Source organism: Cygnus atratus, chromosome 2 (genome assembly GCF_013377495.2).
Source record: "Cygnus atratus isolate AKBS03 ecotype Queensland, Australia chromosome 2, CAtr_DNAZoo_HiC_assembly, whole genome shotgun sequence".
NCBI classification, from domain to species: Eukaryota; Metazoa; Chordata; class Aves; order Anseriformes; family Anatidae; genus Cygnus; species Cygnus atratus.
The window spans coordinates 124,582,172-124,610,011 of NC_066363.1; the positions used below are offsets into that span (position 1 = coordinate 124,582,172).

At 37.5% G+C, this 27,840-nt stretch overlaps 1 protein-coding gene across 1 annotated transcript in view; it reads right to left on the bottom strand.

Annotated features, from left to right (window-relative positions):
• The window catches only part of ARFGEF1 (ADP ribosylation factor guanine nucleotide exchange factor 1), a 91,355-nt gene that overhangs the window by 42,884 nt on the left and 20,631 nt on the right, over positions 1 to 27,840 (bottom strand). The window contains exons 2-8 of the mRNA XM_035563033.2: positions 19,054 to 19,084; positions 14,847 to 15,003; positions 13,574 to 13,720; positions 4,433 to 4,612; positions 2,144 to 2,417; positions 1,500 to 1,613; positions 723 to 895 (exon numbers count right to left, since the gene is read on the bottom strand). Coding sequence (XP_035418926.1) covers positions 723 to 895; positions 1,500 to 1,613; positions 2,144 to 2,417; positions 4,433 to 4,612; positions 13,574 to 13,720; positions 14,847 to 15,003; positions 19,054 to 19,084 — 1,076 coding nt within the window. The remainder of the gene's footprint in view (positions 1 to 722; positions 896 to 1,499; positions 1,614 to 2,143; positions 2,418 to 4,432; positions 4,613 to 13,573; positions 13,721 to 14,846; positions 15,004 to 19,053; positions 19,085 to 27,840) is intronic.

Consider the following 27,840-nt stretch of genomic DNA (forward strand, 5'->3'; position numbering starts at 1 on the left):
ATACATCTGGCAATACTATTGTATGATATATTGCTCTAAGTTCATGCCATTTGGTATCGTTGTTCCTTACATCAGCAAAATGCTTAATGTTAATCTTACACTCATATGGCATGTGTGACTGTTGCTTTTCAAGCTTGCAATCTATTATCCCCAAACATAGCTATTCAGTACTTTGATAGCAGAGACCCTCCGTCAGTTGATACTGTTATCTGATACCACAGAAGTAGCGCATTCTCATTTCTTTTTTCTTAATGGAAATCAAACCTTATCAGACAAAGCTTTTTATCCAGAATCATAGCAGTACAGCATGCTATGGGCTTGAAAATTATATTTATCATGTGAAAAAAGCATGTGAAAATTATACAAGTATGTCTATAACAGGTTACACTCTTTACTAAATGTGTATTTGAATGCTAGTTTTATTGTTTCTTAGGAGCATTTTGAAAAACCTAAGAGTTCTCTAATCTTGAAACACTTCTAACACTGCAGCTAAAAATATGGTAGTCAGGAGAAAAAAAAGCCATCACATACAAATATTTATTTAAAAAAATAAATTTATATATTGCACTAAAATAAAATAACGTTTAGAACACCACAATACTTGAACTCATCTGCGTAACTTATTTTGTGGACTTACATCAAACATTCTCTGCACAAGTGTTGGGCAATACTTAAAATATTCTACTCTTTTTCAGTATTTCCTAATTTATACCTGCCTGTACCTGAGTATCATTGGAAGAGACAGATAATCTGTCATCTGGTAAAGATGGTGTATAAGCAACAGAAATTGGAGTCCCTGGAATTCCATTTGCCTGAATGTTTTCACTGTCACTGCCGTCCTCCAATGTTACAATCGTGCCATCACCACTTGCACTTTCAGCAGTCCCTTCTATATCTAGCAGAAAGAAAAAAAAAATTATAACAAGGGTTAAGTAAGAATGCAAGGTAAAAAGAGCTTAAATCAAATGTTTAAATACAAAAACTAGCAGAAGCAAAAGTATCATAAGGAGGAGCTGAAGGCAGAATTTATATGGCTTTATATAACTAAAAAAGATCTAAATAATGAAAATTATGATCAAAAACAACTCAGAACTTTACATTGCCAGGTTCACTATTCTAACAAGTTTCCTACAAGTATTAGGAAAGAAAAAGTCACGGATTATATATATACAATTCTCAACAAACTCAAAATTTAATGCTTCACTGCTACTACAGAGACGGGCCCATTTTTGAAGAGATTATGCAGGAACAAAACAGAAAAATAAAACAAGCTAGATTTTTTTTTTTTAAATAACATTCGTCTTCAGTATAGAAAGTGTAAATTAATGCATGAAATCTTGCCCATTTTATTGCTAAATAACATGCAGCTAAGGTCAGACAACTGAAACTATTTTCTTCAGCATATAAATATTATATAAACAATGATGTATTTTAAATATTCATGTTAAAATAATCTTTAATGTCAAGATTCATACTGCAGCCATATATTAATGTAATACCTCCAGCTACTATGTTCACCATTTCCTGCACAATACTTTCCACAATTTCTTGCGCCTTCTCTTCACAATCATTGCTTTCACCATCATACGTTCCTCCATCAGCTTTAGAAAGATCTTAAAAAAAAATGAAATACTGAGAAATTAATAAATTAAGGAAATATTTTACTTGCATTTAATACTTAAAAATTCAATTACAAATCTACTAATAGAAGAGTACACATTAAAAAACAACAACATAGTGTCTGGATGTTTTGAAAACAATATTTGTAGAGCACAAACATTCCAGTGTTTAACTTGTAAATGGTAAATAATACACAGGCCTATGCCAACAAAAGACAAATATATCCATTTTGTATTTTCACATAAGTTAAACACCAAAAGTTGCTGGATTTGAGATGTTATTTTCAGAACTTTCATAACATCACACAGGTGCAAAGAGGCATCTTTGCTACAAGAGTATGAAAGCCTAAGATCAAAGGATACCTGTGATAAAGCTGAACAGTGATAACAAGTTCTACACTCAATTATTCAAAAATATCTATATGCCTGACTCCAGGCTTGGGAGGTGAAAAAAGACAGTCCTCAGCCTTTCTTTTTACAGACCTTTTCCCTCCCTCCATGAAACAGAAATACACACTGATTACTTTCTGCTGCTGTGGCTTGGTCAGCTTCTGTCTGTTCATTTTCAGCACTAGAAATATCAGATCCATTTTCTGCCTCTAAATCTTCTTGAAGGTTCTTGTCCACATCATTTGTGTTGTGGTCAAGCTCTCTCTCATGTTCTTTAGACAGCTGATCAGTCTGTGTTGGAATATGTCTCAACTGAGGTGACTCAGGCTCATGATGGCTTACTGGAGACTGCTGTAGATGGTGTTGCTGTCTGTGTCTTTCCTTTTCCATCTGTTTGGCTTCCTGAAGCTAGAAATACATTGCAATTACACAAAAAAATTATCATCAAAACAAAACAATGAGCTATATACACATTGCATATGTTATTTAATAAACATGGAATCTCTATAGGCTCTGCTTAAACATTGCCTTCATAAACCTGTAATAGTTTAAGCACACGTATCGTTTGTGTTACTACGAAAAACTATAATATCACAGGCTAAGTCTTTGCAGAGGGCTGCTTCCCAACTATGCACATTTACACTTACTATATCTTCACCATGTATAATGGATGACAAAAGTACATCCAGTATAGGAGGAAGAGTTGTCTGCCTGTCCAACAAGGAAGTTCAGTCAGGAGATGTAACAATTTACAAGGCTTGTATGCAGAAACATTAAGGGCAATTTCTTATTTTTATTTTTTAAAGCTCTCACGAAGAGAGACACATAGGAAAACTTAAGATTCATTTTCTCCTACCCTGCAAACCTGTGGTGTTAAGGGAAAAAACAGAAGTAGCAAACTGACTGAACATACAGAAAAAAAAAGAAGAAAAAAACAGGAGTTCAAAGTGAGAAGAAGGGCTGCACTTCCACAGGACTTCAGAAGACAGATCCTTAGAAAGAAACTGTCATGCCAAAAAAAAAAAAAAAAAAAGACAAAGGCTATTTTGAATTTCATGATTTCTCACACTGGAATCCCTGGAAAGAGAAGAGAATATATAATTTGTCTAACAGACTAAGACAACAGTTACTGAAGTCAAACCAAAGCTGGGTGTCCTTTGAGGTGATGCTCTAACGACTGGCTTTCTATCCCTGCAGAGACCAGCGTTTACCAAAAGTTTTGTAACTGTTTATACTGTTATTTTGGCTAGTGTGATCTCAGCCCTTTACTCTTCCACTTAAAGCTTTCTATGACGCATCTTTTGGGGTGCCCTGAGTAGATACTACCTTTCAAGTGACAGCTTAAATAATTCCTTCCACCCTTTGGTAGCTATCATATTAAAAAAGTTGCCCAGAGCACGCAGAACAAGCAGAACAGCTTATCAGCTTGCATAAAGACTAGGCTTACAGTCCAGCAAAAACGAAGACTGTCAGTGTAGGATAATAATAATCCTTTTCTTTAATGAGTTGGTTAAAAAGACAGGAACTACACTGATTTCCCAAAGCACTCGTCTAACGGGATGGCTTTTGCCATTACTTATCGTAAATATATCATAAATCTCTGAGCGTGATGGCATTGTGTTCCAATAAGCAGTTGCTTCTGAGAGGGAGTCAAGTACAAGCTTCGATCCACTACATAATTTTAAAGAAAACTTATGAGTTTGTAATAGTACAGCAGAATTACTTCTACAACTAGCTAAGAATTCAAGCAGCTTTCCAATCTGAGCATCCACTCTTGTTGTTCTTGTTTTTTAACAGGAATAAGGACAATCACTTTGCCTTATTGATCTTTATTATGAGCAGCGGAAGCCACAAGCCATGTTGGTGGTATTCCTGCTGACCACGCATTACAGCAATTTCAGCGACACAAGTATCTGTAAGTGACTGCTCCACATTAAAGCATTAAAGAAAAGTAAGTGATTACATGACTTGGAAGGGTTCTGTCTTTTGTTTTTTGTTGTATTTGTTTTAATTATGAATTACTTCTTCAGTGTTTATCATCACAACATTTGAGTACTTCACTAACACTAAATTATTCTATATGCAGTGTTAAGCAGGTAGTGTGGCACTTCTTGACAGCCTGAGAACAGAAACTGAAGCCAAATACATCCATTAAATATAGAGGCCCACTTTCAGAATTTTAAATCCTATGCAACACCCCAAACACATTTCATACATATTTCAGATAGCAAAACGCAAAAAGAATAAGATAAGATATCGGATTCTTTTTCAAAGCTACATAAGTTAGGAAAGCCCAGAAGCTTTAATAATAATGACAAAATAATTATTAAATTATTATAAAAAAATAATAATGACAAAACAAATTTCTCAAGCTGGTTTGCTTTTAGGAACTATTTTCTACATAAAAATACTGAGATACTCACTGCTTGATTTTCCATACGTGCAAATATGACATTCAGCATTTGCGTTAGAGTGGCCTTGGCTGTGGTTTGATTTATGAGATTTTTGCTTGCTAGGTAGATATTGTAACATGTTCTTACAGCTTGCAGCACTGTTCCTTCGTGGATTTCTATGTGTTGAGATGTTACTGCAGTGAGCAAAGCCTAAATAAACAAACACGTATATTTTCCAGTCAAAGAAATTGTCTGCAAAGCCTAAATAAACAAACATACGTATTTTCCAGTCAAAACTTTTTGTCAATGAAATAGTCTGCAAATGAATAAATGTCAGTTTTGGATTAGTTTTTAAATATAAATAAGTACATATCTTTAGCTGTAATTTAATTAAGTTTTTCAAGGATCTTTTTAGCCATATCAGAACATCACACATACCAGTTATGTTAACATATGCTAAGCAGAGTGTTTTAATCAGTGTATATAGGAAATGTGTTTCATAGCATGTAACAGCAGTAAGTAACCAATGGAGTTATCAGGTGGCTAATAAAAGCTACCCTAGAATTTTCTAAACACAGAACGTGAATGACAGACTACCTGTGAAAACACAGAAAGCCATCCAAATGGTCCAAAAGTTTTACAAATAAATGTAAATCTGAAGAACAGAGATTACGTATATGATTAGGCAGTTACGAGAGGCACAAGCACACCTTCTAAACATTATTTTGGGTATGTTAGAATATTGTATTGCTTTCTCTGTAGAAATTCACTTCCTTCTTTCCACTTGAGCTAGTATCTGCTTCTTTTTTACTTTACAAAAAATACGCAAATGTGCTCCTGAAAGATCAAGTACTAAAGAATTAAAGAACACTTGTGAGGTAGAGGTAGGCTGGACTGAAGAGCAGAAATAGAGGCAGGTAAAGCTGAGGACTAGGTGCAAAGACACTGTCAGAAGAGTGTGTTGGAAAGCCTAAGGAAAGGGGAAGAGATTGTTTGCAACAGCACAATCATGTACGCTGATCACTGTACTCCAGTAGAAGGTGCCAGAAAACTGGGAAGAGTTTTATCCACTGTTAATGACAGTTAATGATTACATGGGATGTTTAGGGAAGGTAAGACTGGGAGCAACAGAAAGCCTGTATATTGAAAAGGCATTTTTAAAGTTAAACTTTAATCAAAGTTAAAAACAAAAATTATTTGAAGTGCTGTTTAATTTACTCATCAAACCATGCCTAGTTCCACTTACAGAATCTCTTACAGCATTGTCAGCATCCCTGTCCACAAATGGTACCAACAAGTGGACAGAGAGCACCCATCTCTGACTCAAACACTTTAAAAATCAGAGACCCATCTCACTGAGCTGCCACTTCTGCTCCTGGATAACCAGATTGCTGAAAGTCCCTTCTTATTCGACCTGTGGTGCCACAGTTCTCTCATCAGTGGAGACACATACATGGGTGACTGTGCTTACAGTTCTTATCAGAGAAAATACATTGTTATCTGCATGACATTAAACTGCATCTCATGCTACAATCTACAAACTAGTAGTACCTAAATGCCACTAGAAAACTTTTCTTTAAATTAATAAAAAAATAAAAACAAAAAAACAACACCCAACCAACTAACATGAAGGCATCACACGGGCGGACAAACTGTAGACAACAGTTTCATAAATGACCTGAAGTCTCCCATCACTGATACTATTTTTCCTCCCAAAATCCAGTTTATATGTCACTGACTGACCTTCTAAAAACCAGGAAGTGGTAAACTGAAATTCATAGCACCATCCTGAATTCTGACCCACTCTGTGCAACAATTCAGTATCTCCACAGAACTTTCAACACCCTGCTCCTGCTACTGGAAAGCATAATTTAGGGAGGACGACATATAAAATCTGTAACAAAATCCAGTGCCACCAAAATAAAATCCGCTGCCAAAACCTATTTATATATTTAAAATATTCACCACCTGTCTCTTCCCCACTCCCCCCATATAAATATATTCTATACTGCCTTAGCACACCTACTGCTATGTATTGTATTTTCCCTATCTTTCATTAAGTATTTTGTACTGTTCCACTTCTCCCTTACTTCTAGGGGTTTCTGGTGGCTTCATGAGACTCGCATACTGAGATACTGAGTTAAAACATGCTGAATCCCATTCTTTATACTTGCATGTCTCTTATGTTCAGGTAACATACCTACATCCTCTATATTACAGTACTGTCACACTCCCAAATTTATCCCCAAAGCTCCTCGTATCAGTCACAACTCTGCTAACCTCTCCAACTCCCCCCTACACGTGGCTGACCTGCAGGCAGGTAGCTCCCAGCGACTAGATCCTGTACTCTCCCAGCTGGCTGGAAAGGCTGTACACCCGCAGGTATTTTAGCACTCTGCTCTTTAAAGTTGTGTGTATCACTGAATGAAAAGTCCTGAGAGGTCAAAACAGACAGCTCCGTAAAACTTTAATTAATAATTCTGAAAGAGGAGTAACCTTGAAGAACTTTGTCTATACTAGTTTTTAAAAAGTAAAATTCGCAACACTTGAGAGGACAAGCTAAACAAGTGGAGTTTAGGTAAACATAAACAGACAGCTCTGCTCTTCCCCCCCCGCCCCTTTACCAAAGCACTACTACAATCATAAAGCCACAAGCCACAAACAGCTCATAGTTGTCATCCTTGTTAAACTCAGGTGATGAACGATTTGCTATCTGAAAGCCCAGTTTTAGCTTGCATTGCAGTTCACTGAAGTCTTCGTTTTTTCATCTTTTAATAATAGGAGATAATGCTTATTAGTAGAAAAAGTTGACAAGGCTACAGATGGATTATGTGCTGTTTTAGTTGGCTCAACAGCCTGAATTTTATAAGTTTCTTCAGTATGTGTGTTATCAGTACTAGAGCTTGGTTCTTTCCATGCCACCTGCTAAGGAGGTGTGGAGGCAAGAAAGGTAGGTACATACAGGCACCTTCCTCCTGACAGTCCAACATATTACCACAAATTCACTGAATAACTCCGTCTTCCATGCTAACTGAGAAATCAGTGTTACCAGCAGGGACTCTCCTTGCAGATACCTATTAGTGCGCTCAGCATGCCTACAAGAGGTCCTGACGGCCGCTCCTCTGGCGTTCTTTCCTGCTCAAGCACTTGAGAGAATGAACCCTAATGACTACCATGCATAACTGTAAACTGATAGGCATTTTTAACTTTGATCTTTCATTAAGGGTTCAACTCAATGTCATGCCCTACATAACGTCTCCTCATTCTGTGTCACAGATAAGCACACCCTTACCACAACTGATGTGACAACTAACCCTGAGAAACCACAGGCTACAGTCAGGAGCAGCAGTACTGCTCCTCTGAAACCCATCAGCTCATCTGTTAAAATACTAATCCTTCCCTTCCTCACTTATCAGTTTTCATCAGATTACACTCTGACCTTTCTCTGTGGCCAAACAGCTACTAGATCCAACACAGAGAGGGAGACGGGTTCCGATGAGTAAAGACAATCACTGTAGCAACAGTCCCCAGTTCAGCGGGAATATAGAAAATCTCAAATTGCTACGTGGTGATGTAGGTCCTTGAGAAGTGGAACAACAAAAGGTCTGCTTTTCTCCCAACCATACCCTTACTGCTTACTTTGCAACAGGCATGAAGCTACCTCTGCCATTTTAATGACAATATATTAATACAATTAAAAAAACAATAAACTAAACCAAAACACCCATCCCCCTACCTTTTCTGGTGGCGTATTTTTGTTTTGTTGTGTTTTAAAGTGAGTTTAATTGGTTTAACGTATTAAATGCATGTCCGAACAAGGGATGAGGTAGGGCAAGGGCAACAGCTGGGAGCAAAACCTGAACAGGAAAATGCCTCTCTACAGGGGTCACAACAGCAAGCTCCTCGGTTGGCTCTGCTGACCTGGAGTTGCAGCATTAGGTTGCTCTTTGCTAGCAAGGTAAAGATTTGCAACCAAGTTCCCATTCCTTCTGGACACACTTAGCTTTACCTGCTTTCACTCAAGTATCGTCAGCGTACGCTAAGGAGAGATGATTAAAAAAATGCATACTTTACTGCATTACTCCATTTTGCTCTTCTGTAGGCATAGATGAAATCTTTGTACACAGGCTGTTAGCACTACTTCATTATTCTCCAGGTCCTTCCATAAAAACTTTCTTTGTCACAAAGCCTGCAAAAATACCTACAGCAATCAAGCTCTTATTGTCCTGAGATTACAGGCTATCATCCTGACTGTGAGATCGTTTCCTTATGCTTTCCTTCCAATTGTTCACACCTATTGTTCTGTGCTTGATACAGACCCGATTGTTTTGTGCCTCTACCTAGCTCACAGCAACAAAGTTTGTTTATTTTTATGAACAACCATCAGGTGGGTTTGGGAAAGGAGAAAAATCTTCAGGATCATTTGAGTTACAAATTACCAGATTTTTGTGACATCCATGTTGCTTTTTCCTTCAGCCTGGAGCACGTTTGCATATTTAGTGCATTTAATATTATGTAAAACGAGTATATTAGAACAGTACGGGAAGTACCGTGATTTGTGATGCAGAACTAACTTAGTTTAAAAAGTAAACAAAATTAACATTCTCTATTAAAAAAAACATCCAGCATCTATCTGCACCTGTAAACTTTTCATTCCTTTCACACTGAATACTCTGCAAGAACAGAATGGTTATGGTAAAAGAAACAACCAGGAGAAGTGATTTAAGAACACACAAGAGGCAGGTACACCTACATACATACTGCTAGAAAGCTTAGTTTTCAACTGAGCTCATTCTTTTCATCCTCTCAGCTAACTATGTTATCTTTGGAAGATTTATGACACTGTATAGCAGTCATCTGATCAGCACAGACCTTCTTGGGCTAAGATACCATAATTCAGTTGTCTGGGGACTCTCAAGCACTGGAGACAGAACATAAAACACAACAGCCCTAATGTTTCTCTGTAGTGGATTGGCCACTGGAACCACATCATTCAGTTTTCTTTGAGAAAGGCTATAGGGTTATTTTTAACTATAAATAAATACGTTTTTAAAAAGAGCATTATCTTTTTTTTTTTTTTTTAAATACCCAATATTCTACTTGAAGTCCGAACATTAATTTAAAAAGAAATAACGTGTTACTAGGGACTGACTTTTGGAGAAACACGGGAGACAGAAGTACTTAAACCACAGAGCAGCAAATGCATTGAACAGCCTTCAAGGATAAACCATTTTTCAACATAAACGACACCAAAATCACACAGAATGCAATGTTTGTCCAAGCCGCATTTTCTTTGTGAGGAAATAAGATGATGTCCTGCTTTACCATTTCCAAATTACTCAATCATATATGTTACACATTCACCATAGCGTTACAAAACTGTTTTACCTAACCTTGTTTACCAACTTTGAAAGTCTTAAGGAGATACACTGTGAAGATGTGAAAAATAGAAAAACACAGTGTTTACTTCCAGAATGCTTTCACAGTCAAGACAGTGATTTAAAATCGGAGTTGTATCCTAGATTCTACACCAGATTCCAGTAATAATGGATTCTTAGGTAACACCTAGTATTTAATTAAAACTATTTTTTTTCCACTTAAGATTAATCTTAAAAAAATAATCCACCATTCACAAGCATGCAACCAGCTGCCAGTCTGGAAACACATGAAGGATTAGGACTGTGGAGTCTGCAAAAGAACAGAAGAACTATGTGCCAGCAGGAGTTCTGTGGAAGGGGATATAAAGAATGTAAAGTAAATACTTTATAAAGTAAATGAAGAGTATAAAGTTCTATTTGGTTTTACCACTGGAAGGCTGGCTGTTCAAAATGAACTAGAATCAATGTATGGTGCAAAACAGAAGTATTTCATGTCCAACCAAGTGTAATCCTCTAAAAAGCGAAACTACAAACCTGCAGGACATCATTTGCAGGTTAGGTAACCAGTCCTAGCCCTGAACTTCAGATGGATGCCTAAAAATACAAAGAATCCAGACCAAACCCTCCTACATCATTATTTTGATTCTTATATCCTTCAATAATCCACAGCTTCTTTTAAACTCAGCACGGAAAATTAAACTTTCTATGACCTTTTTATAGGAAATAATAACCACACAACTACAGGATACTGCAGATGAATAAGTTATTTTGTTAGCATTTCACACTACTGGAACACAACAGGATATTGAACTGAGAAGTTTTTCTAAGGGTCTTCTGGAATCTGCTTTCACACAAATTTCAGTAAAATTCTTTCAAACCCATAACCATTCTTCTTATTCCTCAGAATTAGTCAGTGTTTACAGTTTTCCCATTCTGTAAGCGAGGCATGAGTTGTTCTTTATTTTTGGTTAGTTTCAAAAGGCTATTTGTGTGGTCAATGTTTGATTCAACTTTTCTTCCTCTACTGATACTGGTCAATAGAGAGCATGACTACCGGGACTGACCTTACAGTTTACAGCACATGGAGGACTCAATAAGCAGTCACTCAAGTAACATTCAATTTTTCAAATTTCAGATATCAAGCAAACAAATATTTTTTCTTTGCCAAACATGATCCAAGTTAAGCTGGGAGAGTATCTAAATAATAACAAACACTTGCTATACAGCACGCCAAGCAAAGAGAACACTTGTGAGCACAGCTGATCTCATGTCCCATCCTCTTCCCCACCCCTATTCTTTTTGTGCAACTTATTTTTTGTCATACGTAGTAGTTATTCAGGAACAGTAAGGCCAGACAGAAACACAACTTCAACTGAAACCTCTGCATGTCTCAGGAGGAAGTTTATGGACACAAACCACAAATACCATAGCAGCCCCAGCAAAACAAGCCTGAAGGCAGGTATGTTTGAAGCCACCTCTCTTCCTTGAACCTAATTTTAATAAACACCTTCCAATTGTTATTAATACCTTCCAAGTGTCAAACACCTTCCATAATGTCATTGCACTAGCCTAATTTCTTGCTTTCCTTCTGCTCCTGGCAATCCTCACCATTACAGCTGAAAAAGCATTTATGTGGCTTGACATCAAAATTACATCAGATCAAGCTAAACTACAGGAGGAAGGAAGGGGAAAAGGCCAATTTCCCAGTGTGGCTCATCGCGGAGTCTGCAGATGAAGAACGAGGGCATTAGAGATGAGAACAGATGAGCAGAAACAGGCAGATAAGGTAAGCTGCCCACCCACCGTCAAGGCTACCGTCAGACATAACTCCAAGTTTACATACCTACACCGAGACAAGCTACGCTCCTCAGCAGGATTGTTTCCTTGCAGGTCAGCAGAAAGGTATTTCAGAATGCCTAAGCTGCTCTGGTTGCTGGGAACATGCTTAAGATGACTCTGCCACTAGAAAGCCATCCAGAAACTGACAAATAGCTCCAGGTGTGAACTCTTACCCAGCCTTGGCTCACAGACCTTGGGCGGATGGCAGCACACCACGTAAGGGCTGTCTATTCAGCATGCAGAACCAAGATAATCAGTCCTCCAGGGAGAAAGGTGCCAGAGTGATCAGTGTTCTGATTTTACAGTGGTGCAGGTGATGTAGCTGCCACACAGAAGCACTGCTCATGTTACAAATAATATTTTGGGAGTGCCAGTGCAGAAAGTGGGAGACCCAGATCCTCCACCTCCTATCTCCCTGTTGGAATTAAACTTTTTCAGAGAACATACTACTTGCCACGTTTTAAAAGGCGTGTGATCCATCCTTCAAATCATACTGGAGAAGCTGGGTCCACAGCCTGGAACTAAAGAGTTATGAAGCCTAATACAATATGATTGACTATTAGGTTTCATTACTGCCCATGGAGGAAGTCAAAAGCTCCAGTCTTCACTAAGATAATTTATTTTGATGCTTTTTATAGTGTACAGTCACTGGACAAACCTGGAGCCAAAGCAAGACTCTGCAGCTTGCCAGGAATTCCAACATACTTGGAATAAGTATGCTAAGTCTAAACAGTCAAAAAATGAAAGCACTAAATTAATTTATATGCTTAATGCATTTTACAATTGTTGAAGAGTTGACTTTCTCAACTGTTTTCTTGGACAGAAAGAATTCCAGCTCACAGACATCCCCTTTCAGGCAGGAAGTTAATTTTGTTAACATCCTGGCCCAGGTAACAGGCTAAGGGCTGAAAGGACCAGAACAGGAAAACATCTGGAGAGAAAGCAAAAGGGAGATAAAATGGTTTCAGCCTTTGAAAATAAAAATCAACAAAAACTTCCCCCTGCCAGATGAAAAATGTCTTAAAATGCTTGGGCAAAATGGAACAACAAACCTAGACAACTAGGAGCAGAAACACTTTTAACAACCATCTGCTGGAGAAGCAGGGTGTCAAGAAAAAGGAAGATTGGAGCAATGAAAAGGAACAGGAGGAAAAAGTACCATCTTTGCAGTAAAACAAACAAATATAATCAGCAAGAATGTCAACACCTCAGGACACGTATATACAAGAATATGAGCTAATAAACACTCCATTCCTTTTAACTGCTTTTTACTGTATTCTTCACTACTGCTCACATCACAACCACTCAAAGACTACTGTTACAGGGATAAAGTATTATATTTCCATTAGCTAAATTCCATTATTTGGTATAATAATGTCCCATAGTAAGTTCCCATAATTAACGAGTGCAATCAGAAAACAGTTAGAGTCCCCCAGAAAAACTTCTTTCTACAAATTCCACATGTAGCGTTTATGTAAGCTATGCAAAGAAACCTTAGACCTCTTTCAAGCACACGTCTCTGACACAGCACCACAAAGCTACCATGGTAACATCTGACTGCCAGGTCTAATTGCATTTCATAAAATAATTTCAAAATGGATTTAAAAATCTGTTTCTTAATTACCATCTTCCCCGCTGGGAGTAGAGGATTATTTGATAGTAATTCTTTACAATTAGAGAGCTCCACTGATTCACCATGAATGAAGTTTCATCCAGTGGTCTATGCACAAGACTTCGTGTCACAACCATGAATTCACTCGACATGCAATAGCAGAAAGTAGGGAAAGGAGCATAACATAGGGAGTTTCCACCTCAAGCAAACAGAATCAAGGAAGCATTTAAAAACTATCATTATATTTACAAATGAAACATCTCTGCTTTTGAATTCTGAGGTCATGAATCTCTTCCTGTTGTTACCACTACAAATACTGGAAGTAGTGGTTAATTGTATTACCTTTATTATTTGTAGTTGAACCCCTTCGTCTGTTTGAGGACCTTGAAAACAGCCACATATTGTCTCAATAATCCTATCAATTAATTTTTTGCCTGGTGCTGTACTGTCTGGAGCATTCCCCGTCAGATGCCCATATGCTATAAGTTTCTGGAAGGGAGAAAAACATAAATAAGAGTTTAAAAAAATAAAGTCAGCTTTTCATTAGAATAAATAAATGTATTTGATAGCTCTAATTTGCACATTGGAACCAAAACTGCACATTTTACCCCAACTCTCAGTAAACATAAAGGATTTTTTTTTAAAAAAAAAAGGTCCCCAGATTTATTCAATTTTCACTGGGCAGCTGCAATACAAAGTTTGCCAACAAGCTTAACATTAAAGCTTTTGGTTCAATAACTAATAGTGTTTTAAAACAAACAGGATTCTAAAAAAAAACAACCACTCACATCACACCAGTCTTCAGTTGTCATCAGCACACGTGTTTTTAATACCAGATAAACTGGCTACAAATGCTTTCTATTTAAGCTACTAGCTAGTCTTCTCTTTTTAAATGTTGTATTATCTCTTTCTCTCTCTAGGTCTTCAATACTTCAAAAATGAATATATTACAAAATTAACAATATTCTGTTCCAAACACTTTAGACATGACAGTATTTGTAAATCCCCATGACCTCCCCATACTTTAAGAACAGAGTAGCAAGGCATCACAGAGAGACAGCACAGCAGGTATGTATAGGCCTGTGAATGTAAATAAATAGAGAGAGAGTTCAAGTTTGCTGTTGTTAGGCCACTCAGGAGGAAACAATGGCTAAATTCTGTGCTGAAAACAATGTATGTGCCAATGAGCTTTGAGAAACTAGACGTCTCACATTTACAATATTTTATTGCAATTATAAATAGAATAAAAGGAAACTGTTAACTATATACCTGCAATTAGTGAAGCTTCAGTCTTTCATTTAGGTTATTGATAGTATTTCAGTTCATAGGTATATAAGTGAAAACAGGCAGTTGTTCACTAACATAATAAAATTGATCCAAAAATGCAGCTACCTGTGGCAATATGCATGTACAAAAATAAACAGACGCACTACATTATAAATAGGACATACTCACCTATTGTCAGATATATAGTTGATTTCATTGTGTGTGCAATAAGGTAAAATAAACTGAACAACAAAAAATCAACAACATTATTTGCTACATATAACTGTTACTGCCCCTTCAAATCAACAGAATTTTGTAGTTGACAGCTGAAACTCATCTTCATACAGACCTGTAAACAATCTAGAGATGTACTGACAATCCTGGGGCACTTCGATTGGCATGCCAACTCAAATGGTAGGAAGTACTTGTCTGCTTCAATAAAGCTGGTCTTTGATTTCACAGGTGGAAGAGTGCTTGAACCAGGCTTTGCTTCTCCATGAGGGGGACTAAACAGAACGATTTAATTAGAATGCTGGAAGTCATTACACAAATAGTTCTCACCACTGCAACATTTATGAATGAAATAAAATATCAAGAAAATCAGCATTAGGAAAAAATAACTTCTATGAAATTAACACAAATATAAATATTCCTATATTATATAAGTCATATAAATATTCCTAACAGCTTTTATACTATATCTACGTCTTTTATGGATGAGTGCAGTGACCTACTTGCACACTAAGTAGATATTCAGTGGTCCCTGCTGGTTAGAAGGCATAAAAAAAGATTTTTTACCCCTGAAAACCAGGAAAGCCCCTCCTCAAATGGTGGGTAAAAGGTGGGGGAGGCATTAAATAGCACTTCCACAGTCAGTGATAATTCCTGGAGAAGTCTAGGAAGACGTTACACTGTTGGAACAGACCAAATGCCAACTTGTCAAAATAACAAAACAAACAAAACCCAGAAAAACCCACAAAACTTAGCTCTATTTGTGCTCCAGATGACACCACAGAATTTCAAAGTTCAGTGGTTATCACTGTACCTCACTTGGGTGAGGTATGCAAAAAGACTGTAACCGTACAATACTTGAGATGATTATAAAATGTCGAAGTCTTATTGCTTAAAGCATCTTTAGAAGCAACATGCTCGTTAAAAATAAGCAAAAATGGACAATTAAGAGTAGGTAGTTTTTCACTAATTCGTGTGCATCAGTGTAGTCTGCCTTTGACTCGAAGCAAGATGTTTGGATTTTTATTCCATAAAATGGCTCATCACCTTTATAAAAGCATTCCTGATGCTTTTTGTGCACACATACGTATCTTTACACAAAGGGTAAACTACACTGTCTTCCACAGATTTGATAAACAGTATGAAGAAAAGAGAACATAACCTCATATTCTGTAGTGAGACTACAAAATTCTTGCTGTAATTCAAACGTGTATTTACAGAACAACTAGTTGAAAATGAAGGTCCTCCACATTTGTTGCAAATTAAAGCAGACGCTTCAAGGAAATTCTTCATACCCAGATGGTAGAAAATAAATGTTTTTCATGTTGCTGAAATAGAAGAATGAACTGCCAAGAGCTTATTATGAATCCGAAGAATGAATGCAATCCCATGCATCACGGAGAAAGCCTTAAACTAAGCAACGTGATAAAATACCAGTGCTTCAGCTTTTCAAGGAGCAAGCTGGATTGTCCTTGAGAAGATGTCTGGTACCACATTCAAACAGCCCTCCTTCTGTAGGCTGCTTTAAAAGGGCACCTAAATTCTAAGTCTTAATAGTGAATAATTAGCGTTAAGATTTTACTTTTCTAATAAGTAATTTCTCTTTTGAAGGCTTAAGGATTTCTCTATATTTTTTGTTGAAGAAAAACAGAGATTTGTTTTTCTATCATCAGATACATGACTTTATTTATTGCCCAATATTGTTTTGCTGGAAACAGAGCTCTTTTGGACAAAACCCAGATCAGATAAATTGCAGAGGAAGAACATGATCCTTCTACATTCTTAAACCTCCCTGAAATTCCTATAAAAGCTTTTCTGTGAAGAATGGCAGGGTGGTATCTCTCGCTCTTGTCTGATGACAAACTGTTCTTCATCTGTTGATTATGTCTCCTAATATTGAAATTAGGTTAAAAGAACACTCCAGAAATAAAACTGGAGTTTTTCAGAAACAAGGAACAGGCCATAATGAAACTCAGAAAATGAAGAACCTGTGCCACACAAAGCTACTGCAGAAGCCTGAAGCTTCTCTTAACTGAAGGCCAGTAAAATTCCCCCAAATAAGAAATAATTAAGGTGACATTACATTTGTCTCTGGAAAGATAACTCAGTAAGTTCATCACCTTGCTGATGATGGGAAGGAGGGGGACAGCAAGGAGTGGGGACAAGGATAATCCAAAAGGTCTTTCCTTCTTAATGGCATTCAAGAAATTACTTCAGATGTTTCTTTTTTTTTTCTCCTCCATCAGACTGTGTAACCAGAAACTGTTCCTAACAGAACCTTCTTCCACCAAGGGGTCTACCAAGTATCAGGAATATGAAATATGCTGATATTTACATATCAGTCATAGAAACAAGCTAACCTAGGTATCAAATAATAAATAAGATTCTGGCAGCATCTGCTGTGTAATGGTTACATAAATCAGCCTGTCCTTTTCCATTCCATTCCCCTCTGTCCGACTGCCAAATACCAGTCCTGTTTAAAAACAAAAGAGGCAGTATTCCATGCAATTTCTGGGGAACTACAAATGATCTGTTTTTCAGCATATTCCAGGTTAGCAGTGAGAACAGTTTCCTAGATCAGGGACTGGAAAAGATTAACCAGTTATTGCTAGAAGTCCCTTGTTAGGATATTCAAATCTCAATTACAGAAATAAGAAACTGAAAATACTTTTACAAACTAAGAGGTTTCGCTATAAGACACAGAAAAAGAATATTTTCTCCTGCATCTAAAAAAATTGACTATACAGTAAGAATAGGGTAAATCCATTCACATCAATGCCTTCAGAGAAGCTACAGGCTACTGTCAGATTAAACTTAGAAAAAAAATCCAAATCTATTTAAAAAACATACATGGACACGTGACACATACACATTATATATACCCCAAAATCACAACTTCAAATATTAATTGGACAGAATTTAAGCGCTGGAAATTTCAGGAATGGCTGAACCATGCTTACATATGTCATTATAATTTAGCTCTGTCATTAGTTTTCACACGGTATTTAATGACAGGACCAGATATTACTTTTCCTTATTCAACATTATGCACTTTTTTCTAATCATTCTTCAAATTTTGTACTTTGACTTTATTTATACTACCCTAAATACTTTTTATAAAAACACATCATTATTATCTGAGCCTGCCTGTGGTGCTTAGGGCAACGTTATCTGAACACTACACAAATATTAAATTTGTTTTTACAGCCTTACTATGAGCTGATAGTATAGACTTTATTTTACAAGCGGGAACTGAAGCACAGTGACTCAATCAAATGCATCCATTAATTTTTATATGCCCAATTTGAAAAGCCGTGAGAATAAATTGTTCATGTATTTGATATTAAATAGTCCTCGACATCTTCTGAAATAAAGTTCCCACTTGCCTTCTTTCCAGCTAGAAGTGCTTAAATTTCCCAAGCCAAAACTTGTAGCTCTCCGCTTGAATGCCCAAAGATAAAGCACAAATCACCAGCAGCCAGTTTTGACATCTGCGGTTTAAATGATTTGCCTAAAACAGGAATTCAGTTCCCAGGCAGACTGCAGGTCCCCAAACAGCATTCAACTGCTTAAGCTGTAAGAAAACTTTCACCATCAGTCTCATCCACTAATCTGGTTCTTCTAACAAGTAGTACGAACAGGCACCACACCACTGCCCTGACTCACGATTAATAATCTACACTGAATGAGTGATGAAGATCATCCTGTGGAATGTTTAATTTCAACACTAAAAATGTTGAAAGTTTACCAATATTTAAAAATTTACTTGCTGATAGGGGAAGGGTGCTGAATGCCAGTTTTTGCTTCTGCCATCACTTCTAGAGGAACTGATTAGAGGAACCTACACCTATTCCTTAACAAGATCCTTTCCACACTTTTCCAATTATACTAGTCTTCTCTACCTGTTCCCACTTTCTCACCTCAGCTTCCCTCCTCTTGCTTGCTCACAGTTCATGCCCTTTATTTGCATTCCAGGCCTTCGCCTTCCTCTGAACCCCTTTCAAATCCTTTTTAAGCTCAGGCCCCTCCACCACTGCTTCCTTTCTGCGCTTCCCCCAAAGTCCTTTTCTAATCTTGACCCTTACTCCTACCCTCCCCAGCCAGCTGATTTCACCTTGTTCCCTCTACTCCCAGGTCCTGTGCCCTGCATCCCAACAGCCAGTAACAAAAGCTGCATTTTTAGCACATTTCCAGATATCGCCAACCTTACAAATTATGTTGAGAATGCTTTTCAGAGTGAGCGCATGTTCACAGTGCAGAATAAGCATGGTACACATTTCAAGAAGGTAAAGCACGATCGCTCAATATGATGAACTATCACATACCTTTGCTTTTCTGTTTCAGCCTTTATTTCCTCTGTAAAATGAAACAAAGGCATAGTTACAGAAATGGAATCATAACCACAAACACAAAATGAAATAACGTAAAGTGATTGGAAAGCAAAACTATTTAGGCAATCATCTGAAACCAAGATTAGTTTAAAACATTAAATACATGGTTATAAGCAGTTTTGTGCAAGTTTCTACTGTTCAATTGCATTGGTTGCAAACTATATCGAAACTACTTTACAAATCTGCATTACAAACTTAACACTTAAGCTTGCATCCAGTCACGCCAACTAAACACCAGGTCCCCAGAATGTTTCTGCAAACATATATAGATAAATAGTCCTCTGTAATTCCCTCCCCCTTTTCACAGTTCAAGTATTTAAAAATGAGGAAAACTCAAATATTAAAACTATTCATCTATCTGTGAATGATATACCGTTTGTTAAATCTGGATTTTTATAGACAATAAAGAAACCACCACTGCTGATTCATACTTAAATCCCTTCATGACTAATAATTGTCTTTGGTTTTAAACACCTTTAGACACCAAAGTAATGACTGGGGCTGGGAGAGTGTCTGAAGCACCTCTATTTCATACTGTGTTATAATGAATTAAACAAGAAGACTAATAGTTTAATGCTACTGACAAGACTTTCTAAGTACCCTTCTACAATATGTTTTAAAAGTAGTTTAAAAATGCTGAAACTGACTTTAAGAAACATCTTCTATTTCAAGAGTACTTCTGTTTGCATTCTCTGTTTACTAAAACACATAAATCACAGGACTTCAGTCTATAATGACTAGGATTTCCAATGTTGTAGGAACATTCTTAAAGCAAAATCTACAGGATCAAGTATGACTATATATATACACACACACAAATACGTTCTTAAAATCATCTCGAAATCCATTCTAACATCAAATGCTTCTAAAACATGCAAAACCACAATCAACTAAAAACAACACTTTACACAGATTTTTGTTTATACCCTTTGAACTAGTGGTGTGGACTGATTCTAACAACAACAACAAAAGAATTAAATATTTCTAACTAAGCTCCCACACAGCAAAAGCACACTTCATCCATGTTCAGTCACTCGTTTACCAGTTTACATGTCCATACTGTTTCACTTATTTAAGACAGGCACCTAAGTTTGATTGTTTACCACAAATTGCTAGCATGAAGTATGTTTACTAAGAGACTTGCTCCATGTAAAGAAAAGCGAATGTAATACATGCATCTGAACCCAAAATCTAACATTATTTTTGATATGACTGGTATTCTTGTTTAGTCCCAGCAAGACCCAGTGGTTAGCGAGCCAGTGGTTTATCTCAGAAATGTCTAGTCTAGATGTGGTCCAAGTCCATGTTATCCAGGACTAGGAAAAAAAAAAATAATTCCATATTGCAGATATTTAATATTCCTCTACAAGTTAACAAATCATAAATAGAAGAAAAAGTCCATAGTCAAAGTTTCAGGGAAGTATGCCTTCCTACCAGGCTACGAGGTTTCATCCGTTTACTCACTTGAAGACAAACTCCTGACCAACAGAAAGAAGCCCTCTCCTTCCTTTCCAGTGTCTTTGCATGTTTATTTTACCTTCTGCCTCAGCATTCACACCCAGAAGTGATGCTCTGAGATGCTCTCAAGTCTGTCCAACAAACTGCGTTGCCAACCTGCATGTACAACTGCAGAACGGCTTCCAAGTTTAAAGTTTCCAATTAAAGTGGCAAAACCGAGCAGATTCTTGCCCAATACCTTATTATTCAGAGCACAAAATGAAACAGTACACAACAGAAACTAATGGAATCTTAACGATCTGCTCAGATAGTAATCCTAATAATGCCAGCAAAATATTAACAGATTCTGGCTGTAAAATAACACAAGGTATTAGTGTCATTGAACAGTAGGAGACAGACACTTAACACTGAAGTAGAAATTCAAGTGCTGAACTTGAATTAATTTGAGCACATAGAAGACTAACAGCATCACTCTTTTAAACCCTCATTTTTTAAATATTAAGTTCACGTTCAAAACAACACAAAAATTTAGAAGCTAAAGTCATAAAAATTCAAAAGTAGTCATGCTAGCCAACATTTCTTATGTATCATATTTGAATTCTGACCACAACCCATTTCCAGGCACATGAAGGACAAGAAGGTGATCCGGAGTGGTCAGCATGAATTCATGAGGAGTCATGTCTGATCAACCTCATCATCTTCTATGATGAAACGATGGGCCTAGTAGGTGAGGGGAGAGCAGTGGATATTGTCTGCCTACACTTCGGTAAGGCTTTCAATGCTGTCTCCTGTAAGATTCTCAGAGAGCAGCCGATGAAGTTTGGGCTGGATGAGCCGACAGTGAGGTGCACTGAAACCTGGCTGAACAGCAAGGCCCACCAGGTGGCCATCAGCAGCACAAAGCCTGCTTGCAGGCCAGACACCAGCAGCGTACCCCAAAGGGATGGACCAGGTCCGCTCCTGTTCAACACCCTCATTAGTGCTCTGAATGAGGGGGCAGAGCGTGCCCTCAGCAAGGCTGCAGGTGACACAAACCAGGGGGAGCAGCAGATATGCCAGGGGGACGTGCTGCCATCCAGAGGAATCCCACCAGGCGGGAGAAATGGGCCGACAAGAGCCTCATGAAGAAACGCAAGGAGAAGTGCAAAGTCCTGCACGTGGGGAGGAACGGCCCCAGCCACCCAGCTGGAAAGAGAAGGCCCTGGGGGTCCTGGTGGCACCAAGCTGAACACAAACTGGCGGCGGGTCCGTGCCACACAGGTACCCTGGGCTGTGTCAGGCAAAGTCCTGTCAGCAGGTCGGGGGAGGTGGTTCTTCCCCTCTGCTCAGCACTGGGGAGGCCACACCTGGTGTACTGTGTCCAGGTCTGGGCTCCCCAGTACAGGAGAGATGTGGAGCTACTGGAGAGGCCAGCAAAGGGCCTCACAGATGATGAAGGGACTGGGGCACCTCTCCTGGGAGGAGAGGCTGACACTGGGACTGCTCGGCCTGGAGAAGGGCAGACTCAGGGGGTATCTCCTCAATGTACACAAATACATATACAGATTAAATTTCAGATTACATTTTTATCAGATTTTAATAACCTGAAACACACAATAGTTTATGCAACAAATATACACAAGGTCACTCAGGTACAAGAGTCAACTAGCCTTTATTGATAACACAAATATTTATGAATTTGCAAGTTACTTATGTATTTGCTAGTGGAAGCCAACAAATCTATAATAAGAATCATTTGTACTATAAACAAAGAACCAAACCAGACACATGGAAAATTTCAGGGAAAGGAAAAAAAAAAAAGCTTTAGATGGAAAATGAGTATCCATGCGTCAAATGGCAGTAGTGAGACCCTTCTTAAATAAGAAAAACAAAAACTGCATGATCTTCTCTAGAAATTTAGTTTGGGAACTTCTTCTCTTCTAAGAAAGGAAGCAGTTAAAAAAAAAAAAGAGGAAAATCAACAACCAGAAAGACTGACTCCTTTAAAAAGGATAAATCAATAAACAGATAAGAAATCAAGTGTTCTTTACTTTCCAAAACCACCAGAATGCAAATCTCTGCTTCAACAGCTCAGCTTGCACCATACCGTTGGCATGCTGCACCCCTTAGGCTGACTACTTGCCCTTAGGAAAGGGACAAATTATAGCTGAACTCTTCCAGTTTTCAGAAAGAAACAGTTATGATTGTTAAATGAGTGTGAAAATTGCTTACGGAAGTGAGCCAGTTCTTCAGCTAAACTTGTGTGTCCCCAGCTCTCCCTTTCCCCATGCACAACAATAGTTTCTCTTTGAAAACACATCTTAAGTGCAAATATTCTTCCTGTACTATTTAAAGCAGATGTGACGAGGCAAGCGTTCAGCTACTCCAGGCAGTTTTGCAAGTTTGAAAACCTGTGTTCAACTGTTACTTAAACAAATTTCTTCCCCTGGAAGCACTCCAAACAAAGACAGCCCCTGGCAAACAGAAACATGAAATAATATTCATGAAAAGATAGATCAGAATTAGTGGCTCTGCTTTGCACTGACTCCTTTTATTCTTAAACTAAAAGAATGCATCAAACCCAGCAGACTTTCATCGTGGTGCTACATTGGATTATTTGAATTTAATCTCTTATTTGTAAATCATAACAATACTTGCAGACATGACTAAAATTAAAAAAAAAAAAAAATCCAATGCGAACTGATTACAGCCCTCATTGCACTGCTGATATTCTAACAAATTATCACTATCATTTCTTAAAATAGTGCAAGAGGTTGTCTTCACAATAGGTCACAACAATTCATAACAGAAAATGGCAGCTTTTGCAATTGAAGGAAGTATACTACAATTAAAAGGAAACATTTTTGCAAGTGTCAATCTAATTAAATGTTACTGCTATTTCAAGGAGCATTGCATCACTCCATTAATGTGAAAGTACAGGTTACATAACCTTAAATAAAAACAAAGGTTCTTTACAGTAGCCAATGCCAATTCTTTTAGGAAGCTAAAAGATTTTAAATGGCAGTTAAATACATGACAAAATACCATTGCTTTTAATGAGGTAGATATCAGACTTAGAGTTTACTTTTAACCTCGAGAATGGGGAAACCCTAATTTCCATCACTGCCTGACTGCTCCCCTCTCCTCTCCACACCAAAACACAAGTCAATCACTGTACAATTTCACAGTCATGTAATAACCACATCAAATAGGAAGCATATAGAAATTTGAGAAGCATCATCAGAAAAACAGATTACAATGAAAAAAAACTAACAATTCTTAATGCTAGCTAAACAATCTGCTAATGACAGATGAACCAAAACACTGAGATATTCTTTTGAATGTGAAAAAGTACCCTCCGCCCCCCAAAAAACTAAAGATCATCTAGAAAAGAGAGGGAAGACAGGCTTGAAAATATCATCTGCTTCCTTGTTTTGCTCTCCCCTCTCCAAAACACACACACAAAACCACAAAGGAGGGGAGTCAAAGGCTGGAAAACCTTACTGTCTGAGGATCACCGTTCATTTTGAGAAGGAAGAGCAAGAGAAGATGTAAGATGCTAGAATAAGGAGAGAAGACTATAGAAAAAGACTACAGCTTCCAGTCTTCCAGAGAGCTTACCTGTGATAAAAACACAGAAAACACAGGGTAGGAATCACAGTTCATAACATTTTGTGGCATTGAAAGGATGATGTGTCCTAAACCAGAATTTACTGAAGTGTATTCAGTGCTCTTAAATGAAGTGCAGTAGAAATATCAAAATAAATCCCTCCCGAAATCTCACTTCCATACACAGCTCCACAAACAGACCTCTTTATAGAGCTGTTTCACAAAATTAACAGAAATGTGGCTTTTGCCCACAGAAAATAGAGCCGATCAAAAAGATGAATTCTTCTGCAGCATCTTGCAATGGTATACATCAAACATTCCACAAAGCAGGTAAAATGTGTAATGCACATTTCAACGTAATATTCCATTTCATCTATACTTGCACAGACTATCATCACTGGAAAGAAATGTCTGAACAGGTCTAAGAACTTAGATTATTTTATATTACTATATATTATTCCATTCTCATCACTCCAACTTCACTATTTCAGCATGTGATAATTTTTTCTTGCCCTCCTCAGACTGTTAATAGTTTCTACTATAACCAAAAAACAAACCAAACCAAAACACCCCAACCACCTAGTTTCTAGTTTTCTCCCTTTAATGCCCTGTAATCAGTTAATCTCATTAACAACTATGTCTGTAATGACAACTGGTAACACCTAAGCACCAAGGTCAGTACGGGCCAAGTAGGTCAAGCAGGTGCTGTGGGCTGTCTTAACCGGCCTATAAGGCTGATCAAACTCCAACCTAGAACTAATTAACTGTTTGCCCCACAGATTCGGCACAAAAGATGATTTAAACCTTGGCTATACAGAAGGATGGAAGCTCTTCTCTAACTCCCATCTGAAATTCAGTTATGACTGGGCGGTTCTCTTGGTTCCTGTGCCTCAGTTCTCTGACATCTCAAATGGACCCCTCTCCTCTAGATTATCTTGAAGTTCTACGTTTCTATGTAAAACTAGTTCTGTATTTCTTTCTTCCCTCCAAATACTTAAGTATGCTGTATTTTTTTCTTCAGTATCATGTAAAATTTAAATATTATACAGTTACATTTTGGCACAGGTCATGGATGGTCATTGTTAGCCCTGGGAACCCTTCCTGAAGGGAAGCCCTGTGTCACCAGCCTTAAGGCCAATAGCACACAAACCATGTCAAGTTGTATGTTAGGTAGCAGGGAAAAGAATTCTTATGAACCTTGCTATATGGAAAAGAGCAAACTATTTACTGTAAAATTGGAAAATACTTCACAAGTTCATTATACAGTACGATGGCAGAAAAAAAAACAAACACACTTAGAAGCATTTAATACATTTCTCACACATTTTTCCATTCTCACATCAGACTTCTTACATCAAAAACAAAAGAACATGCTATGTTTCTGCAATTCTATATTCCAAACAAGTGATTTTGCCAGCCAGAGAAGCACATGTGTAAGTCAATTCTAAATGGATTTGTACATCTGAAGACAAATATTTAGAGTAAACAGCAGAATTCAAGCTTATTTACCTAACTGAAAGCCTACTGGAACAGGAAACATCCTGTATTTTCACTGGAGGAAAAACTGCTGGCTCATAAAAAATCACACCCTGAATTTACACACCTGTTCCTATGCTCAATGGGGCAGAGGTAGAAGTAGCTTTGCTTCCACTTAGCACTGAAAAAATTGGAATTTCCAACTCTTCTTAAAGCCAAAAGTGTGTGGAAATTACTGAATTTCATAACCCTGTTACAACTGAAAAAAAAAAAGCTATTAACATAATGAACTGATGACAGCATGTAGTGGCATTTTAAAGAACTGTAACCATCCTGAGTAATCAGTAGATAGAGCTCAGCAAAGCAGCTCTGAATGCAATCCTCTAAGGAAGCAAGTCAGTGTTTGGAGTTCATATTACTTATGCCATAGAACATTAACATGAGAAGAAAGCAATTTGAATTCATTTATTTTGAGTCAAAGAACAAGAATGAGATCCAAGGAATGTGCAGCGAAGAGAAATTTAAATTATATTAATATCTGCATTTAAAAAAGCTATTAAAATATTAAAGGCTTTGCTTGAATTGACTTGGCTTGCTTCCTTCTATCCAGGTATTAGTAATTGTCTCCAATGTTATGCAAAACATTGTGGAAATCGAGGATTACGAAACCCACATTTTTTTTTATAATTAATAATACTGAAACTGTCCTTCTTCACGTCTGGGTATATGGAAGCCCTCAATGACCAAGCAGACTAAAGGTTCATGTCAATATAAAAGCACAAGATAGTTAGCTAGACTGTAAATAATAGAAAACGAGAAATTAAATTTTTATTTGAAGACAACTCTAATGAACTACATTCCCAACTATGTAATATGATTACAATATATATGGTGATAGTAGTTAAAGAGTTTTTTACCAAGTCTGACCTCACAGAAGAAGTATACACCTAACAGGAATAAAGAAGTCTCCCCCCCAAAGAGAAAAAATTCCGAGGAGCCCATGCTGAATGTTCTTTCTTTCAAAATTGGATATTAGAATATATTTCTAAATAAGGATGCCAAACGTGTTTCTTTTCTTGGTATCTGCTAATCAATTAATTTCAAGCAGTGTGAAAAAAAAATCTCTAACTTATTCGGCTAAAGTAAGGGAGCATTAACACCTGAAAGTCAACAGCAGACTTCAGAAAAAATAATAATTAGGAACAAGAAGTCCAGACAATAGAACAGGAGAAACACCCAGCTATTTTTAACTCAAGATCCCTTGCATTTGGGCAACGACTCACAGATGATCTCCATGGGCCATTTCTGCCAAGTCAGTAGCTCTAAGACAAAACAGAGGGCACATGTAAAGATATGTGTGGCAAATATGGCATTTGTTCGTACCTAAACTTTGTTCCTAACATTTAAACCCCCGCAGGTCTTTCAAACAGCTGAGGATTTGCTAAGAGACGAGCTGTGTCAAGCACAGACAGCACAAAAGTCTTCTGCAGGCTTCCAGCTCACCACTCGTCTTGACAGAGCCTCTGACTAACTCACTACCTCTGAACTACTCCAGTTCCAACACGTTTTCTTGCACTGACAATGAATGGAGAGTAGTAACTGGCAAACAGATTACGTTATTTTCCTCTCCCATTTCTTTTTTAATTGTATAGGCATACTAGACTTCCAGTAGCTTTTAATACATCTATCTCCAGTGTTAATTTCTTTCAGTGTATGTAAATACCAAACAAAAAAAAGGAAAACTTTATAACAAGATTCACCGGGACCCTGAATTACCATAAAATAATTAAAGTTTAATGCAATACTGTTATTCTCCTTGATGATCAAATCAGGTTGACCTCCCTGAAACTGGTAGAAGTGTATGCAAATTCATTATAGGAAGATAGTACTGAAATGATCTGTATTTTACACTCTAGAAGAAACCATTAACTATGAAAACTGAAGTTTTTCTTTAAACGGGATTCCTAAGATACATACCATGGCAATTTGTCTTCCTGTAAACCCTATGAACAGCTTTCCCTATCACACCTTCCAAAACACAAAGACATCTCCTCTCTTCCCCCAAATCCTCCCAAACACAGTAAGACTATGAGACAGACAAAAAAGTCCTATTCTGGGGAGTCCAGGAAGAGACCGACAGCAGCACTGGACTTTCAGGGATGTAGTTTTCATTCTGTTTTAACCTAGAAAGCTAACCTT